Below are 20,000 nucleotides of genomic sequence, written 5' to 3'. Positions count from 1 at the left end.
TTAGAATCTGATCTCAGGTCAGAATGGGTTCATCAGACCAGTGTGTGTCCAGTGGAAAACCTCGTATGAATCTGATCTCAGGTCAGAATGGGTTAAATTAACATTGATTTTACAATATAAATTGGGGGTCCTAGAGGTATAAATGCCATTACATGGGGGGGTCCGTAGCCTAATGTATGACAAACTCTTAACGGTCCTTGAAAACGAAAATGGTTGAGAATCACTTCTAGAGCCGTAAACATCTTCTCTTATGGGGGTCCCCCTGGCATATCTCTTCAAATGGGGGGGTCCGCGGGCTAACGTACGTGTGTCAATTTGGGGGGTCTTTGACATGAGAACCACGTCTGCCATCTGAACATTGGGAAGGGGCAGTGTTGTTTTTGGCAGGACATTTTTGATTTTAGTCAAAGTCAAAGTCTCTTGAATAGCTTCTGTTTGGTTTTAGTCACATTTCAGTCACCCGGAATGTTTTAGTGTTAGTCTAGTTTCACTCGACTAAATATCGTACGATTTTATTCGACTAAATCTACAGTTGATTTAGTCGACTAAATTGTATTTTGGCGGGCCTTGATGCCGTCGTAGTGACTATTTCCTTTCTTTCCTTTCTTGTAGATCTGCTATTTTCAGCATGCAACCAATTGTAAAATGACTTGTGTCTTTTACTTATACTGGATCCACTTCCACGTCCCTTCCTAACATTTTTGTCTAGTTTTTATTTGTTGACGAATTGTCAGTATATTTAGCCTTTAGTTTTAGTCATCATAGCTTAGTTTTAATTTAGTTTCCATGTAGTTTTAATGGTATTTCTGAATTAAAATAATAATAATCTCTCTCTCTCTCTCTCTCTCTCTCTCTCTCTCCCCCTCCCCCCCAGGTTCCATCTCTGATGATGGACAGCCAGTTCTCAGAGTTCACGCCAGACATAACTCCCATCATGCTCGCTGCTCACACCAACAACTATGAGATCATCAAACTGCTCGTCCAGCGCAAGGTGACCTTCATTACACACATCATCATGTCACCACAGTCACCGCACTGTGCCCCCCCCCCCCCCCCCCCAAAAACAAAAACATCCTCCGCTCCCAAGCCTCCCATCCCCAAGAAGAGCAAATGGAACCCCGCTGCAAACATAAGCCTGGGCCGATAAACCTGGTTGAAATGTGTTTCTCAAGCTTGTGTTGTTGTTGCTGCACAGGTGACCATTCCCAGACCGCACCAGATCAGGTGCGACTGCGTGGAGTGTGTGTCCAGCTCAGAGGTAAGAGTTTTACTCAATGCGTGGAACAACTACACACATTTTTAACCCATTCTGACCTGAGATCAGATTCATGCGAGGTTTCCGCCGGACACACACTGGTCTGACGAACCCATTCTGACCTGAGATCAGATTCTAAAAATGTCAGTCGTTCTTCGGATTATTCAAAAATAGCAGACCTACAAGCTCGTATCGCGCCACTCGGTGGCGCGATATGAGCTTGTAGATCTGCTATTTTTCAATAGATAAAGCATAACATGATGCTAATACCAAAATGGGTGCCCGGTCAGAATGGGTTAACTCAAGTAATAGTGTCGAAACATACTCTGTTATAAGTAAAAAAGTCCGGAATTCAACATTCGAAACCAGTACAACCATAACGTCTGTCAATATTGTAAAAATTAGTGCATCTTTTCCGCCTATACTGTCCAGATTAAAGGCTGATTTATACTAAAATGGTAAATGGCGCACTTTTATCCAAAGCACTTGCATTACACATGGATTAAAGTTCTCAGTCGCCACGACTGATTTCAGTCATTTGCATTCAATATACAGTATAGAAGCGTGTTGCGCAGCGACTATCAATATGTGCAGAAGCATCTGCCATATAAAACCCTAATGGCCTGATGGGATATTTCATAAAAGCAAATGTTAGACAGCCTCAAGCTGTGATTTCACCTGGTTGGCAGTGTGTAGAACAGCTGGGATCATTAATACTAAAACCATCATCATTACCTTATCCTTTCAACACAGTTTCCCAAATCACACTTTTAATTAGGACACCATTTTTCAGCCGTGAGATGTTATTTTTGCTTTAATCCAATTGATTACGTTCACACATTCATTCACAAAATGTTGTCGCATGTAGTGTAGCTGCTGAACTAGATTGTCTTCCTCCAGTGAGTTAAGGCCGTTGTCTGTCTGTCTGTCTCTCTGCGTCCTTGTCTGTCTCTCATCACAGGTGGACAGTCTGCGCCACTCGCGGTCCCGACTCAACATCTACAAGGCTCTGGCGTCGCCTTCGCTCATCGCGCTGTCCAGTGAAGACCCGATCCTCACTGCTTTTAGACTGGGCTGGGAACTCAAAGAACTCAGCAAGGTACTACTTACTACTACTACTAGAGATGTCCCCGATACTGTAATGGTATCGGAAAAGTATCAGATCTGCCCTTATTTGGTCATATCGGTTCATATCGGTATCGGCAAATATGCCAGTCTAACCACAGATCCGACACAGGGGTAGTTAAGGCCTATTCATAGTCTGGATTTTCGGTGGTAAGGTGACCACCGCTCCGGTGGTGAGGTGACCACCGGAGCTGAAATAACGTTGAGCGGTGGTGAGTAAAAACAGAGAGAAGGGCTGGAGCGGTGGCGGTGGTTTGCTCTTCACCGCGGCTCGTGACGTCATGTTGTAGTTCGGTGGTCACCCCACCACCGTAAAACCAGACTATGTATGAGCCTTAAGGGGTTGAAACTATGGCAGGTACATAAAATGTTGGGGCATGTGGAGTTTGCTTTGGAGTTGCCCAAACTGCAAGTGCACATTTGAGTGAGGAGTCTGCTATAAACACAACACCAGATATATATCTAGATAGCTATAAACACTATTCCCGGACGGTAGACTTCAAAATAAGATTTTTTTTACTTTTGTATTATAACCCATTCTGACCGGGCACCCATTTTGGTGTCAGCATCATGTTATGCTTCAGCTATTTAAAAATAGCAGATCTACAAGCTCATATCACGCCACCGAGTGGCGCGATACGAGCTTGTAGGTCTGCTATTTTTGAAAAATCGAAGAGCGACTGACATTTTTAGAATCTGATCTCAGGTCAGAATGGGTTCATCAGACCAGTGTGTGTCCGGCGGAAACCTCGTATGAATCTGATCTCAGGTCAGAATGGGATAAATATTATTCTCTGGTATCGGTATTCGGTATCGGCTAACACAGAAATCGTGGTATCGGATCGGAAACGAAAAAAGTGTATCTACTACTACTAGGGATGGGTACTGAACAGCATGCTGGGTTACCGGGTACCCACACAAATTAACCCATTCTGACCTGAGATCAGATTCATACGAGGTTTCCACTGGACACACATTGGTCTGATTGACCCATTCTGACCTGAGATCAGATTCTAAAAAAATGTCAGTCGTTCTTCGATTTTTCAAAAATAGCAGACCTACAAGCTCCTAGCGCGCCACTCGGTGGCGCGCTAGGAGCTTGTAGATTTTCAATAGCTAAAGCATAACATGATGCCGACACCAAAATGGGTGCCCGGTCAGAATGGGTTTAATCAATTTAGTTTCTGCCTATCGGTTCCTATAGGCGCACAGACCCCATGCTATTTATTTATTTTCTTCCCTTTTTATCCTAGACGCGCAAGGAACTCAGCTTTGATCTACAAGCCTACACCACGTTGCACGTTCCATCCGCGACGCGTTGTAGGCTTGCAGATCGGCTGAGGCCGGAGCTATGCATCTCTGCATGCAGCTCTCCTATTGTGCCACATCAATTTACAGCAGCATGGAATCGTGGACAAGATCTTATTCAGCGACTCATTCAAATGGTGGTCCGTGGGTCAAATGGTGGTCCGTGGGTCAAATGGTGGTCCGTGCCCGTGGGTCAAATGGTGGTCCTTGGGTCAAATGGTGGTCCGTGGGTCAAATGGTGGTCCGTGGGTCAAATGGTGATCCTTGGGTCAAATGGTGGTCCGTGGGTCAAATGGTGGTCCTTGGGTCAAATGGTGGTCCGTGGGTCAAATGGTGGTCCGTGGGTCAAATGGTGGTCCTTGGGTCAAATGGTGGTCCGTGGGTCGAATGGTGGTCCTTGGGTCAAATGGTGGTCCTTGGGTCAAATGGTGGTCCGTGGGTCAAATGGTGATCCTTGGGTCAAATGGTGGTCCGTGGGTCAAATGGTGGTCCTTGGGTCAAATGGTGGTCCGTGGGTCAAATGGTGGTCCGTGGGTCAAATGGTGATCCTTGGGTCAAATGGTGGTCCGTGGGTCAAATGGTGGTCCTTGGGTCAAATGGTGGTCCTTGGGTCAAATGACGAGTAAATAATGGGCCTTTATATGAAAAGGTTTGAAAACCACTGCTTTATAATAATACATCATCACGTGATAAATGTCATGGTATGGAACTGGCACACCCGCCAAGTATACCAGTATTTTAGGCAACTTTGACGATACTGGTGGCATCGGAAAACAACTCTGACGGTTACTACAACTATTAGTAACTAATACTATTAGTACTAATACTAGCACTGCTATTCCAACACTGCTATTCCAACAGCAGAAGCAGTGATGCAGTGCAGTCGTCTGTGTAAATGTCTAAGCTGTACATCAAACATTTAGTGATGTGCAAGCATATATGTCTGGTCTAATGTAATTCTGTGGCATTTCAAGTTGAAGAGAGCCATTAATCCATTCTGAACGGGCACCCATTTTGGTGTCAGCATGTTATGCTTTAGCTATTTAAAAATAGCAGATCTACAAGCTCGTATCGCGCCACCGAGTGGCGCGATACGAGCTTGTAGGTCTGCTATTTTTTGAAAAATCGAAGAACGACTGACATTTTTTAGAATCTGATCTCAGGTCAGAATGGGTCAATCAGACCAGTGTGTGTGTCCAGCGGAAACCTCGTATGAATCTGATCTCAGGTCAGAACGGGTTAATCTTCACCAAGCTCATCCTGTTGTTGTGTTGTTTTGGGGGAAAGTACGTGTCTCATCTGCCTCTGCTACGAATACAAGTGTATTTGTAGTTTCACTTTGCTGTCAAAAGCACAGAATAAAATATTATTGGAGACATAACGTCCTCTTTTCTTTTGGAGGGGATACTGTCAAAAGTTTTTTCCACAATACAAGACATTGAAATGCAAACTGCTTTGAATTGAATCCTCTTGGGCTTGACAGAGGATTTATTTAAGACATTTTAAGACCTGAGAGGCCGATTTTACATAATTATGCCTTCAATGATCAGTATAGTTCTCACAGCTTCGTGTGACAAAGTAAAATGCTGTGAAATATTGTACATCTGCTATTTTTGTACATCTAAAGTGTAATCATTTCATAAATCTAAAATGACATATGGGAGCTTTCCTGGTTTTAATGGATAATTAAACCACTTTATATTTTGTCTATTTAAAAATAGCCGACCAATTTTCTATTTTCAGAAAGTAAATGAAATGAAGTGGAAATGATTGCCTATAATAATGCCATGCCAAAAATTGCGACAATAGGACCAGGTTAAATGGAAACGGTGACGCAGTGTCTGCACTTTGAATAAAATGGTTATATAAGATCTAATCTTTTTCCTCCAACCGGCAATCATCTGCGCAAAAGGTCTTTACATGCCGGGGAAATGATGAAAAAAAACAAAAACGAATGCCGCTAAATATTTCTCTCTCTCTCAAAAAAAAGATACCTCATTCATACAGAATGATGCCTTTTTATGCGCGGTGAAGAATCGACCTCATTTAGAATAAAACATAGACTAATACTTGTGTACACGGTAGTCCCGAAAAGTATATTTTCCCGGCAAATCCAGTGGTTCTCTTCTCACACTTTATGTGAAGGATCCCCTAAAATACTGTATATGTATTTGTGACCATTTCTAACCGAGGCTAAGTCATTATGAAAGCAGGGAATCATAGCTTCAAAATGAATTTATTGGTTATTGGTTTTAGAGATATGGCTTATAGAGTAATGTCTTGATTGAGAAAACAGGCTTGAAAGCACTTCTGCTATTTATTTCATATTTACAGAACGATTTCAGCATTTATTTCAGACATGCTCTATTATGTGAAGAGTCTGCCTGTGCTATTAACACATTTTGGATTAAAAAAAGAAATCAGTTTTCTCCTCTCCTGAACAGTTAGTCTTGCCGCCATGGCATCACATTTGGCCGTGGACCCACATCTGAAAAGGTTTTACCAGGGACCCCCCAGAAGAGAAGATTTGTGTTAACTCATAGGTTTTTATTAATTCGGAACGGTCTCTCTGATATCCACTGTGGTCCGTCAATTAAATGATTCCATCTCATCCACCGCCATTAAAACCCATTGTTCTCAGATTGAGTTGTGTGAGCAGAATGTCGATGTTAGGAGCTCATGACTAAATAGTTGCTACCTCGTGGTTACAATATTAACGCTTCTGATGACTTGTAAAAAGCCGGTATAGCCACATTAGCCATTAGCTTCCGGTTAATGTTGGAGTGAAGTTTCGGGGCCTTCAAAATAATGGGCGATGGATACAGACTGAATCAATGTTGTCAGTAAATGGGTACAGAAAATTATCAGAATTATTCAACATTGTTGAAACAATTTAACAAAAATAGCAGATGTACAACCTTGGGCGGCGGTGGCTCAGGGGTAGAGTGCCTGGATGGTAACCGTAAGGTTGCCAGTTCGAACCCGGGCTCCCCCAGAGTTACTGTCGAAGCGTCCTTGAGCAAGACACTGAACCCCTAATTGCTCCCGATGTGCTAGTTGGTGCCTTGCATGGTTTCCGCTGCCATCGGTGTATGAATGTGTGTGTGAATGGGTGAATGTAATGTACAATCTCTGTAACGCGCCTTGGCAGGGCTCCAGCGTGCGACCTATTAGGTCGCATATGCGACTTAATTTCTTATGGTGATACTTAAAATTTAATGAGGTCGCACCGGTGATACTTGGAAATGTGCGGAAAAAAGAAAGAAAAACGATCCGTTTATTTATTTATTTTTACTCCGTCTCAACACTGAGGCACGGGCGCCGGGCGGCTATTAGTAGTGCGATAATAAAGTATTACTTTCTTTTGGCTCAATCGAATCCCCTCTCTTTCTCTCTCTCTCTGCCTGCCTGCAAAGTCAATGCAAAGACGATAATTGCGCAAACAGGCGCAGCGCGACCTGCCGCGGTACAAACTGGACGAACCGAGGCGAATATATATTCAGGTCTGAACGCAGTTTATCCGACACAAATTAACTAATCTTTCTCAGCTGTACAATTTCACTGGAGCGCAGCGCGCATATCTAACTGCATGATGATCAGTCATGATCTACACAGACAGCCGACTCCCGACCATAGACTGTAAGCTCCCGACCCAAACAATAAGTGAGGAGGTAAACTTGTTGTTTGATTAAACATATAATGTGCCACGAAAAATAGCTTCCAAAGCTTGTTATGTTTGCATCGAGGAGGTAGCCTGTGTCCATACATGATGATCGGCCAACAAAATACATTAATCTCCCTCCCAGTGAGTGAAGAGCACTGATGCCTGATTTATTCTTCGTCGTACAAAGTGTGTGCTGAAAATGGCTGATCTACAAGCTCACAACGCGTCGCGTCCGCGACATGTTGTGAGCTTGTAGATCAGCTATTTTCAGCACGCGGAGATATGCAGGCTCTGAGAGCATTTTAAAACTTTTGCCTTCACAATAAAAGTATGCAGCTTTCACAAGTTGGCCAACTTGGCCCATGAAGACAAGGAAAAGGATTAAGAATTCGGTGGCATTTCACATTGCAAAAGATTTTTTCCAAAATGTAAAAATATTATAATAAGGAATTAATTTGGATAATCGTAATGGGATATTGTACAAATTGTCACTTTATTAATCCCAAAGGTTTGGACTGCATTTAATTTTCAACACAAAACCTTAAACTGTTGGGTTCAAACCATCTACAGTGTTTTGAAGTATAACCAGGTAGGTTGCTGTTTTTCACACAGTGACCTTTGTAGGGGGGGTTTATGATTCAAACCTTTAATGGTGGAAACCACTACAAAAATAAATGGCGCCCCATGTGGGGGCACGATAAGATCATGTAATAATACCACGCTATACAAAGAAAAAAATGGTGCTACCTAATTTCTGGTGGCGCTACCAAATGAAAAGGTAGGTGGCACCAGTGCTACCTGTGAAAAAGTTAGTCTGGAGCCCTGCGCCTTGGATAAAGGCGCTATATAAATGCACCATTTACAACCTCGCAGCACGACACAAAGTGACACGCTGTGAACCAAATACCTAAACCAGCGGGAAATGAAAAGTGAGTGTGACGGTCGATAAGACGAATGAGGACAATGGAACACTTGCGGTGAAACTCTCTGTGACACCAGCAGCATTGTTCATCATGTTGATGAAACCACCGCCGTGGGACAGCGTGAATGCAAACGTTTCTGAGCTGAAGAACCCAAAATGTCACCACGCCCATGTGTGCATCATTTAGGCAAGACAAATGGACTCACACATCGCACTTGTTGTGCCGCATGTCTTTGTCGTGTGTTTGTGTTTGTTCATCTATCATTCAGAGGTCTAATGAAATGGAATTCTGCTGTCTCTTTATTTTTAGGTAATATTAGATTGACGTGCGCGTGTTTGATCTCTCAGCACTCTCTGGGCTGAACCTATACCTAAAACTAAAGAAAAATAAATGCTGCTGTCAAAAACAACAACACTTTCATGGTTCCCTCCCACGCATTGCAGGTGGAGAACGAGTTCCGCCAGGAGTACGAGGAGCTCTCCCAGCAGTGCAAGCTGTTCGCCAAGGACCTGCTGGACCAGGCGCGGAGCTCCAGAGAGCTGGAGACCATCCTGAACCACCGCGACACCGCGGACCAGAGCGAGGAGCTGGACCCGCGGCAGTGTCACGACCTGGCCAAGCTCAAACTGGCCATCAAGTACCACCAGAAGGAGGTAAGGATGGATTTACCACTGACTGGACACACTCTGACCAGACAGTGGCCTTGTGGTTCGAGTGTCCGCCTTTGAAACTGGGAGGTCGGGGGTTCGATCCCTGGCCGGGTCATTACCAAAGACCCAATGCCTCCCTGCTTGGCACTCAGCATATCAATGGGTTGGATTGGGGGTCAAATCAACTACCGGTACTGATTCCCGAGCTCACCGCTCCAAGAGATGGGTCAAATGCGGAGAACAAATTCCCCTGAGGTAACGTGTGTGACTAATCGTATGTCTTTGACTCTCTTGTAGGATTAAAGGGATTGTGACCCTCAATCACAATCCCAATTGCACCAAAAAAAAACTGAACTTTTAACATCCAGCAGATTACCGTTTGGTAAAGTCCAGAAACGGCCCGAGAAGCCTGACATATTTAGGCTACTCACTCACAGCTGTATAGTGTATCTATACAAATCCTTAGTCGGGGACAGCCCTAATGCGGTTTGGGAAAACGGTTTAAGACGGAATTCACAACATATAGCTGTCCTAAAATGTTGCTGTCCTCACGAGTACAGTAATGCAAGGTTGTGTGTGTGTGTGTGTGTGTGTGTGTGTGTGTGTGTGTGTGTGTGTGTGTGTGTGTGTGTGTGTGTGTGCGTGCGTGTGTGCGCACGTGCGTGCCTGCATCTCATTTTGTGGGGTCTTATGCTTCCATACGGTGGGACTCCTTTCTCTGTGCCAAAAAGCTGTTTTGCCGCACTCAGTGAGGAAAATCAACAAGGACTACCACAAAGGGCTTTTACTTGTTATGTCCCCGCGACAACGTGCCTTCCATGTTCAAACCGTCTATGTAATCTATGTAATCGTGCCTGATGTGTTTGGAGTAGCCTGTGTATTATCATAATCCCACTGGCTGGCAAGAACCAGCTGCCTCGGATAGTGTCAGGCCCCTCGTGGCGAGGGTTGACGACCGGTCGATATTGTGTGTGGGTGTGGGTGTGTGTGTGTGAGTGTGTGTGTGTGTGTGTGTGTGTGTGTGTGTGTGTGCATGATGAGTGTGCTGAAAAAGGTGGCTGCCTTAAATTGACTATCAAATGCCTCCATACACGCATGCGTGCGCACATACACACACTGCACACGAGCGCACACACACACACACGGTAAAAAGTAAACGATTCAGTAGTACACTGTCAGATTCAGTAGTCCAAAAAAACTGACAGCTCTGTGGGGTGAGTTTAGTGAACGATAAGGGGATGTTTCAGGACAACAGCAGTAGCTGTGTGGGGTGAGTTTAGTGAATGATAAGGGGACGTCTCAGGACAACAGCAGTAGCTGTGTGGGGTGAGTTTAGTGAATGATAAGGGGACGTCTCAGGACAACAGCAGTAGCTGTGTGGGGTGAGTTTAGTGAATGATAAGGGGACGTCTCAGGACAACAGCAGTAGCTGTGTGGGGTGAGTTTAGTGAATGATAAGGGGACGTCTCAGGACAACAGCAGTAGCTGTGTGGGGTGAGTTTAGTGAATGATAAGGGGACGTCTCAGGACAACAGCAGTAGCTGTGTGGGGTGAGTTTAGTGAATGATAAGGGGACGTCTCAGGACAACAGCAGTAGCTGTGTGGGGTGAGTTTAGTGAATGATGAGGGGACGTCTCAGGACAACAACAGCTTTTGTCCCCACACATCTCAATATTTGCCATTGACAATGAAAGTAGAAATTGGGTCAAATATGCCAAATATGACGTAAATTTGTACGATGACAGGAGCGCCCCTCACTTTAATGTTGTTTAAAGGGTGGGAAGCAGGGAAATTTCCTTTAAGAGAAAGCACTATACTTCAGGGTTCTCCATTTTCAATTCATCAGGAAACGATGACAGCTCAGTCGTGAATATATTCTGGTTTAGAGGGTTAGGCTGAATTAATATTCAGATCGACAGGAAAATCAACACTTTAATAAATGATCCTATGTTTGGTTGGTTGCCATGGTTGGTCTCTGGCTGGAAAATGTGCAGGAAAAAAAACAGGCAGAATACTTTTGTGCATTTAAGTAATATAGCCTAACGATGCTCTGCTCTGCTGTGTTCTGCTCTGCTCTGCTCTGCTCTGTTCTGCTCTGCTCTGTTCTGCTCTGCTCTGCTCTGCTCTGCTCTGCTCTGCTCTCAGACATACATGAATCTGCAGCCAGTTGTATTGTGACTCCAGCTATCTGCAGTCTGCAGCCTGAGTTGCACTCCACAACACCCTTAGCTCCTCACTAGGAATTGTAATTCGCTGCAGCAGAAATGCTTGCGCGCACGCACGCACGTATGCACACACATTCCCTATTGCACTCCTATGCTGCAGTGCACCAGTTCGAATGTTTGAACCTGTATGCGTCTGTCTGTCTGTCTGTCACACACACACACACACGCTCGCGCACGCACACACACAGTTGGCATCGGATGTTTGTCAACATCTGTAGTTGTCATGGCGCCCAGGGAGCCTGAAGTCACTTCCCTTTTGCTCCTGTGGCCAGATGTCTCTCCATCTGTCTACGGAGTGTGTGTGTGTGTGTGTGTGTGTGTGTGTGTGTGTGTGTGTGTGTGTGTGTGTGTGTGTGTGTGTGTGTGTGTGTGTGTGTGTGTGTGTGTGTGAGACAGACATACTGACCTCTCATTGACCGCCCCTGCCGCTCCGATTCCCCGGCTGATCTCCTTCTCCGTCCACCCCTCACTCGTGAACAAGACCCCGAGATACTTAAACTTCACTTTCCTTCATTTTCAGCCCGTTGTCATAAAAAAAGGCCCGAACCAGTAATTGCCGGCTTAAATGCCAGCAGTTAATGAAGCTGGTGACAATAATGATATACTGGAGTTTGACTGAGTTGCTTGTTAGAACCGTCATGCACACAGAAGATAATATCCTCTCTTGCTTGACTGTTGCGAACACCACACACACACACACACACGCACGCATGCATGCACGCACACACGCACGCACACACACACACACACACACACACACACACACACTGCAGTTGCCACAGGGGTCTACTTTAGAGAGCTGATCTTCAGAAACCTGTAGTGTGTGTGTGTGAGAGGTAGAGAGAGAGAGAGAGAGAGAGAGATGGGTGAGGGGGTAGGCCCTTAGAGTATATATTAACCCATTCTGACCGGGCACCCATTTTGGTGTCAGCATCATGTTATGCTTTAGCTATTGAAAAATAGCAGATCTACAAGCTCGTATCGCGCCACCGAGTGGCGCGATACGAGCTTGTAGGTCTGCTATTTTTGAAAAATCGAAAGAACGACTGACATTTTTAGAATCTGATCTCAGGTCAGAATGGGTTAAATAGGAAGGAAATGGACATAGTGGCCGAATTTGTCATTGCAGCGCTGGTCCGATGACTATCATTGCCCACGTTCACGTCATTGGGCCCATGACACACGTGAACCAATGTTTCATACGTGAACGTGCGCAAACGGCGCAATGATAGTCAACGGCCAGCACGTTCATGTTATTGGGGCAATCCATCCCCAGAATGCACTCTGTTCCTATACCCGGAAGGAGGAGTGAAATCGCCTCATGCGCTTTTGAGCAACTGGATGGGAGGAGGAATCCAGTGCCGTCTCTATTAATATACTTTAGGGGTAGGCAGAGAAAGGTGGTTCAGCGGAGAACAGAACTGTGAAATCAATGTTTCGCAGGGATAGAGAGAAGAGAGAGAGAGAGAGAGAGAGACAGAGAGAGAGAGAGAGAGAGACAGAGAGACAGAGAGAGAGAGAGAGGAGCCAGCGTGCCCTTGAGCAAACACGGTCACTCTGACAGCGACACTCCTGCCTCTGTTTGTTTTATATTTAAAACTTACACTCCTGCCTGTAGAATACCTGATTAGTTGAACTATACTGTCTAAAGGTCAGTCCTGTCAACACCCCAGACGTAGTTTTTCGTCCAGGCCGCCTCCCTATACTTCCTTCACAGGTGTCACCGATGTTCCATTTAGTGTGCAGTGCATGGTTCCATTTAGTGTGCAGTGCATGGTTCCATTTAGTGTGCAGTGCATGGTTCTCAAACTTATTTTATTTCAAGGACCCCTATAACCCTGAGAGTGTACAAATGGAACCCATATGGACATTCTTGTTGAAAAACCGAGGTTTAATATAACTATTTAGCCGATAGCCGATACTGATACTGACAGATGTTTATTTAGTTTTTTGTTGTTTTTATTTCCTCCTTTTGTGCCGGAGGAAACAAATACATCTTCAATACAAGAAATAAATGTTCAGATAACCATCACACCAACATGTATGCTTATCGACAACCGATGAATATCGGCTACTGCCATCGGTTAATGTCAGTTTTATTTGCCGATATAGATAATGACCAACGACGGATGGATATATATACTGATATGTGATAGATGGGCTACGTCTCTAGCGACATCCCATCTGGAAGAAAAACACTTGATGTTTGTCTGCTTTGCTTATATTCCAACGAAATAAAGTCATACATTATTCATTTCATTATATTAAATAATTACTTGGGGAGATGGATGCATGGGAATGCTGTTTAGAAGCTGATAAATGTAGGGCACTCTGAATTCACACATGGACACAGATCTTATTGATCCCAAACATCTAAGCTGATTGTAGTTCATAGATAGCAGGTGACTGATCACATGGTCACATGAACCACTTAACCCCTCTGGACTTCATGAACTGGACCCGTGTTGGCTGACTTGGCTCTGCTTTGGTCATTTCTTAGCCAAAAATAGCCAATCTACAAGCTCACAACGCATTCGGCCAATGTTCCCCACTATCTACACTTCTACATTATGGATGCTGTTGTTTAAGTGAGTCCTGAGCATAGAATGTATCAAAAACAAGAAATATTACATAGTCATATTTGTCAGGTGAAACAAATGCTGTCTCTGTTGTGCATCCTTCCTGCTCTCCAGTTAGCTCATAGCATTAGCCGCGCTCCGCTGCGGGGAAACTGCCCATAGATCCGAAGTCCCGTTAGTCCGAACATGCACTGCTCCCGTGCTTGCGGTTAGGTTTAGGTTAGGGTTAGAGATAGGGATAGTAATTTCGGAACAATGAACCTTCTGACTAATGACACGGCACCCGCTGCGGTGTGTGTGCGTATCCCCCTTTCTGAAACCAGCTCCTCGCCACTCGCCCTACACACTTGCCCTCGATATGCGCGTTCACGCGAGGCTGCGCCATATTAAGTGTCGTCCGAAACCAAGCAGCCTTGAGTGGAAGTGGCTTATAAAGCCCTCAAGAGCGAGTCTGTGCCGATCTAGACTCGATTGCCTTGTGCAGCCCTGCTTTCTGTCCGCATGGAAACTGCGACCTACAAATGTAAGTACCACCACAAATAATTGATAAATAAACTCCTCCTAAACAATCTTCATCTGATGCAGAATAGGCAACGCTCCAACTGATGTTCACAAGGGCTCTTTATTTACCCCACCGTGAAAAACTATAAATGAAACCACAGAAACAAAACAACTTTTAACAATGATTTATAAACACCATGGATGTATCATTTTTGACAGTCACGCTGTATTTCCTTTTTCCATATTAATGAAATCCATGTCACACAATACACGATGCAATGCAATATAACTGTACAAACAAAATAACAGGTAACACAATTGCATGATGGTAACCATGGCAACGAATGGTGTCTGTTTCCTGTTTCTGCACAAGGAGGGCGAGTGTATTTCAAAACAGTTTTTTAAACCCAGCACCCTAATCAAGGGTACTTGATTCAGCTGGAGGGGCACTTCCTGACGAGGGAACCTCCCGAGAGCACTTCAAGTCAAGGGACTGGTTTCAGAAAGGGCCTATGGGTGTTGGGTGAAAGCAGCCCCTTCCGTGGTGCGTGTGTCATCATAGCTGATGGGAGGCAGAAAATCATGACTAGCTCGCTAGTCGCTACTACTACACGATTGGCTGGCGGCGTTCCTGGGCGGCGTTTCAGAGTATGGGGTCATGACTATAGGTTGCTTACATTTCATGAGCTGTCATTTGTCTTGTATTTATAGCATCGGGGTCTTGAGCTCCATACGGTGTTGGTAGTGTAGCTGTCGCACCGCAGTGCGTCTACGTAGGTGTCAGCTGTCGCACCGCAGTGCGTCTACGTAGGTGTCAGCCCTGGGTTGGCTCCCACCAGTGTCAGTTTGCTTGTCTCTAGTTCCAGCTGCCTGACAGAAAGCCTCTCTCTGACCCATGCCAGCCACTGATGCCAAGCCAAGCACCGTGCCAAGGGGAGAGTAGAGCTGACGGCCGCCACCATGACACCAGCCACCTCGTTGTGCTTTCTGTCTGCAGTGTCTCTGACTATGCCCTCCTCCTACTCGCTTCCTCTCTCTTTGTATCGCCTCTCTCTGTCTGTCTCGTTTCCGTGTCTCGCTGTCTGGTTCTCTCTCTTTCACTGTCTCCTTCCATTTCTGTCTCTCACATTTTGTTCAAAGCTGCCCGGGGGAAATTAGTTTAGTGTGGGGAAGTTTACAAAATATATATATATGGCTGATGAATTATGTGCTTGAGTGATGTGGATGTAATGCTCACGTGTGCAGCCTGCACGCTCTCACACTAGGCTATTGAAGGCATGCGTGTGTGTGTATAAGCAACATTAACCCATTCTGACCTGAGATCAGATTCATACGAGGTTTCCACTGGACACACGCTGGTCTGATGAACCCATTCTGACCTGAGATCAGATTCTAAAAATGTCAGTCGTTCTTCGATTTTTTTCAAAAATAGCAGACCTACAAGCTCGTATCGCGCCACTCGGTGGCGCGATATGAGCTTGTAGATCTGCTATTTTTCAATAGCTAAAGCACGACATGATGCCAACCGGTCAGAATGGGTTAATTCATAATGCATTGTTTGAAAACTGTTGCTAGAAGGCTTTGTGTCAATGTGTGTAGGGTTGGGGGGGGGGGGGGGGGGGGGGTGACATAAGGATGCAGGTATTTCTCAATAGGCCGCTATAGGTATTGTAGCTTGTGCTCCACTTTGAGAAATGTCACCGTGGCCCGTGGCAGGTCCCTGTACTGTGGAGGACCATGTTACACCTACAGGACTCAATTTTCATCACCGCTAAGGCTAAACCCCCTTATCCTAGCCTCTACATTGACACGTTGTGAGCTTGTAGACGGGCCATTTTAACTATTCAAAAATGTTTAGCAAAATAGTAAAAAAAAAAGGCAAAGAAGGGGTTTAGCGGTGATGGAGCCCTAGGGGCAATAACCCCTAGGGCTATATACAGTAGTTTGGTAGCATTCCTACTGATAATGACATTATATTGGTAGTATTATTAGTATATCACATATAGTATTTACTGTGTTAATATCATTGTATTATACATATCGGTTTTTTTTCTTCTTTTATTTTCACACCTAAGCTAATAGACAAACTTAGTAGAACAATAATCAAATGAATTCTTAAACAAGGGTTAATGCAGGTTCAAATAGAATTGAAGAAACAAATCAAATGATAATGAAATATCTATATGATAGGTAATGTTCTTTGCCATGAACTTAGAAACTTGATGTAAATGCATCACTTTCCTGAGCGTTGGTTTGTTGAGCTTTGAGAGAGAGGCAGACTGGGGTTCGTCTGTCTTCTGAGGGAGAGAGGTTGCGTGGCAGCGGCAGGGGTTCGATTGCTGGTCTGGCTATAACCCCTGAGCTGGTCGATGTAGTGCCTGGGATCGCCTGGGACTGCCTGGGACGCTCAGGTCAGAGCGTCGGGAGCTGGTCTGTGTAGCGATGTGGCCAAGACCCATCTCATCCTTCTGGCTCCTTGGTCTCTCCCTCCATCCGGTCTTCTGGACTCCCCACTATCCCACTATCCTAGTTTGTCTTCGTTCTGCCTCCTCAATATATAGTTCTCTTCGTTGTGCAATGCATGGCTCAGTTGTCACTTTCTTTGCAAGATGGAGACATTGAGATGTCTTGTGACATTCCCAGACGTCGTCAACATGTTGCTGTTGTGGCAAAGTTTCTTTGAAGTTCATTTTGGGAAAGGGTGTACGCATGCACTTTTTCATGGCTTTAGATCTCACATAACACACAATCTGCATTTACATGTACACATGTATGAATCTACTTTTATTGTACAGTGAATGTCATATTTCCATGGTCGATGGATAAGGAATTGTGAATGAATGCTTTTGTGACTGAGTGGAACATTCCACCTTTGACATATCCAAAGTCAGGGTGTGATCTGTGGCGATGACACTTTATCCAGCTGAAATGGAATCAAGTCTTTATGGTACAAGGGTGTCCCATGGGACTGAGTCTCTGAGTCTGTAGGGAAAAGTCAATAAATTGTACTTCTTTGTACATATGAACATGAAGGCCAATGGTTGGAAATTGGACAGTTCCTGTAAGGGTGTGTATATTTATGCACACATGCCACATGGGCAGCATTTGAGACCATTCTTGAGGGTCAAAAGGTCAGCAGACCCCTCTGCAGGGCTATAACTGTTCGGCTTCTCCACTTACATGCTGTGCATGTGATGTCAGTATGGGAGAGAGAAATCACTTCACATGTTCATTAGATGTCATCCAATGCTGTATGTGGTATAGCTGGATGCGATAGCTTAATTGTGCCTTTATACCCCTTGTCTACTACACAGTGCTGTTGAACGCCCTTTACTGTGTGTTGTTTCGAAAATATTGAACCAATGGAAAGTAGTATACAAAACAGAGCTGAAACCTCTTAAATCCATTGGACCCTCAAACTGACTGCTATAAAGCAACTAACTCCACCACCTCTCCACCTCTCATGTGGTCACAACAACAATGTGCGTGCATGCGTGCGTGCGTTTCTTGCATGCGTGCGTGCGTGCGTTTCTTGCATGCGTGCGTGCGTGCGAGGAGAGAGAGAAGAGAATAATGCATGAGTCACAACGAGGAAATCAAATTGATTTTCTAATCCTATTCCTGGTTTTCTTTCCTTTCATCAGTTTTTTTTGGTGCGAAGGAGGTCAGCGAGAGAGAGAGAGAGAGAGAGAGAGAGAGAGAGAGAGAGGGAGAGAGAGAGAGAGAGAGAGAGAGAGAGAGAGAGAGCTCTGTAGGCAACGTTTGTGATCAAACACAGTGAGGATGAAGAGGATGACAGATAGAGATACTGTAGAGAGAGAGGGGGGGGGCGAAGACAGATTATAGAAGGACAGAATATAGGTATGTGTACAGTATGCCACAGGGCTTAAGTACAGCACTTCACTTTACTGGGGTATGCTTCCAATTTTCAATAGTTTAGGCCCCTGCACGGCACGCCAGCATCCCTATTCTGGGTGGGACGTTTGCTCAAAAAAATAGCAGATTTACAATGCATCGCACCGTGTGGTGAGCTTGTAGATCTGCTATTATTGGCACACAGAATGTGTGTCGCTCCGGTTCAGTCTCTTATCCTTTTATTACTCTATGTAGATATGGGCTTGTAGATCTGCTATTTTTTCAACAGCTAAAGTTTAAAATAATGGTTAAAAGTGGTTAAAGATCGATAAGGGTCCATATGGTTATCATTTAGCTGGGGACCACCTGGAACCCCCTCAAAGACCAAAAACCACTGCTTGTGAAAACACAAACATTGCGTAACACAAACATTGAAGACGAAGGTGAGGACGCAAATTCTGATTGGCCCGAATGAGATGATGTATGATGATGTAGATGATATGAGCGCCCCTCACTTCACACGGGTGTGATTTCTGACTTGAGCGTAACTGTAGTAAAATGACCTGTAAGGGTTTCATTTTACGTTCTCCAAATGGATGTCTCGCCCTCCACTCTCTGTCCCTTCATCCATGCTCTCCTCTGCCCCCCCTTCCCACTTTCTGTCCCTTCATCCATGCTCTCCTCTGCCCCCCCTTCCCACTCTCTGTCCCTTCATCCATGCTCTCCTCTGCCCCCCCTTCCCACTTTCTGTCCCTTCATCCATGCTCTCCTCTGCCCCCCCTTCCCACTTTCTGTCCCTTCATCCATGCTCTCCTCTGCCCCCCCTTCCCACTTTCTGTCCCTTCATCCATGCTCTCCTCTGCCCCCCCTTCCCACTCTCTGTCCCTTCATCCATGCTCTCCTCTGCCCCCCCTTCCCACTCTCTGTCCCTTCATCCATGCTCTCCTCTGCCCCCCCTTCCCACTTTCTGTCCCTTCATCCATGCTCTCCTCTGCCCCCCCTTCCCACTTTCTGTCCCTTCATCCATGCTCTCCTCTGCCCCCCCTTCCCACTTTCTGTCCCTTCATCCATGCTCTCCTCTGCCCCCCCTTCCCACTCTCTGTCCCTTCATCCATGCTCTCCTCTGCCCCCCCTTCCCACTTTCTGTCCCTTCATCCATGCTCTCCTCTGCCCCCCCTTCCCACTCTCTGTCCCTTCATCCATGCTCTCCTCTGCCCCCCCTTCCCACTTTCTGTCCCTTCATCCATGCTCTCCTCTGCCCCCCCTTCCCACTCTCTGTCCCTTCATCCATGCTCTCCTCTGCCCCCCCTTCCCACTTTCTGTCCCTTCATCCATGCTCTCCTCTGCCCCCCCTTCCCACTTTCTGTCCCTTCATCCATGCTCTCCTCTGCCCCCCCTTCCCACTTTCTGTCCCTTCATCCATGCTCTCCTCTGCCCCCCCTTCCCACTCTCTGTCCCTTCATCCATGCTCTCCTCTGCCCCCCCTTCCCACTCTCTGTCCCTTCATCCATGCTCTCCTCTGCCCCCCCTTCCCACTTTCTGTCCCTTCATCCATGCTCTCCTCTGCCCCCCCTTCCCACTCTCTGTCCCTTCATCCATGCTCTCCTCTGCCCCCCCTTCCCACTCTCTGTCCCTTCATCCATGCTCTCCTCTGCCCCCCCTTCCCACTCTCTGTCCCTTCATCCATGCTCTCCTCTGCCCCCCCTTCCCACTGTCTGTCCCTTCATCCATGCTCTCCTCTGCCCCCCCCTTCCCACTGTCTGTCCCTTCATCCATGCTCTCCTCTGCCCCCCCTTCCCACTGTCTGTCCCTTCATCCATGCTCTCCTCTGCCCCCCCTTCCCACTGTCTGTCCCTTCATCCATGCTCTCCTCTGCCCCCCCTTCCCACTCTCTGTCCCTTCATCCATGCTCCTC

The 20,000-nt window shown here is 45.8% G+C and overlaps 1 protein-coding gene across 1 annotated transcript in view; it reads left to right on the top strand.

The window, feature by feature from the left end:
* Positions 1-20,000, top strand: part of trpc5a (transient receptor potential cation channel, subfamily C, member 5a) — a gene marked incomplete at both ends in the record, with an annotated part of 72,208 nt that overhangs the window by 13,358 nt on the left and 38,850 nt on the right. The window contains 4 exon segments of the mRNA XM_083789584.1: positions 875-991; positions 1,196-1,258; positions 2,217-2,354; positions 8,719-8,928. Coding sequence (XP_083645710.1) covers positions 875-991; positions 1,196-1,258; positions 2,217-2,354; positions 8,719-8,928 — 528 coding nt within the window.

Source organism: Protomyctophum parallelum (assembly GCF_964188405.1).
Source record: "Protomyctophum parallelum genome assembly, chromosome: 18".
Lineage (NCBI taxonomy): Eukaryota > Metazoa > Chordata > Actinopteri > Myctophiformes > Myctophidae > Protomyctophum > Protomyctophum parallelum.
The sequence above is the reverse complement of the archived record's forward strand: the minus strand, read 5'-3'. Positions and strand labels throughout refer to the sequence as shown.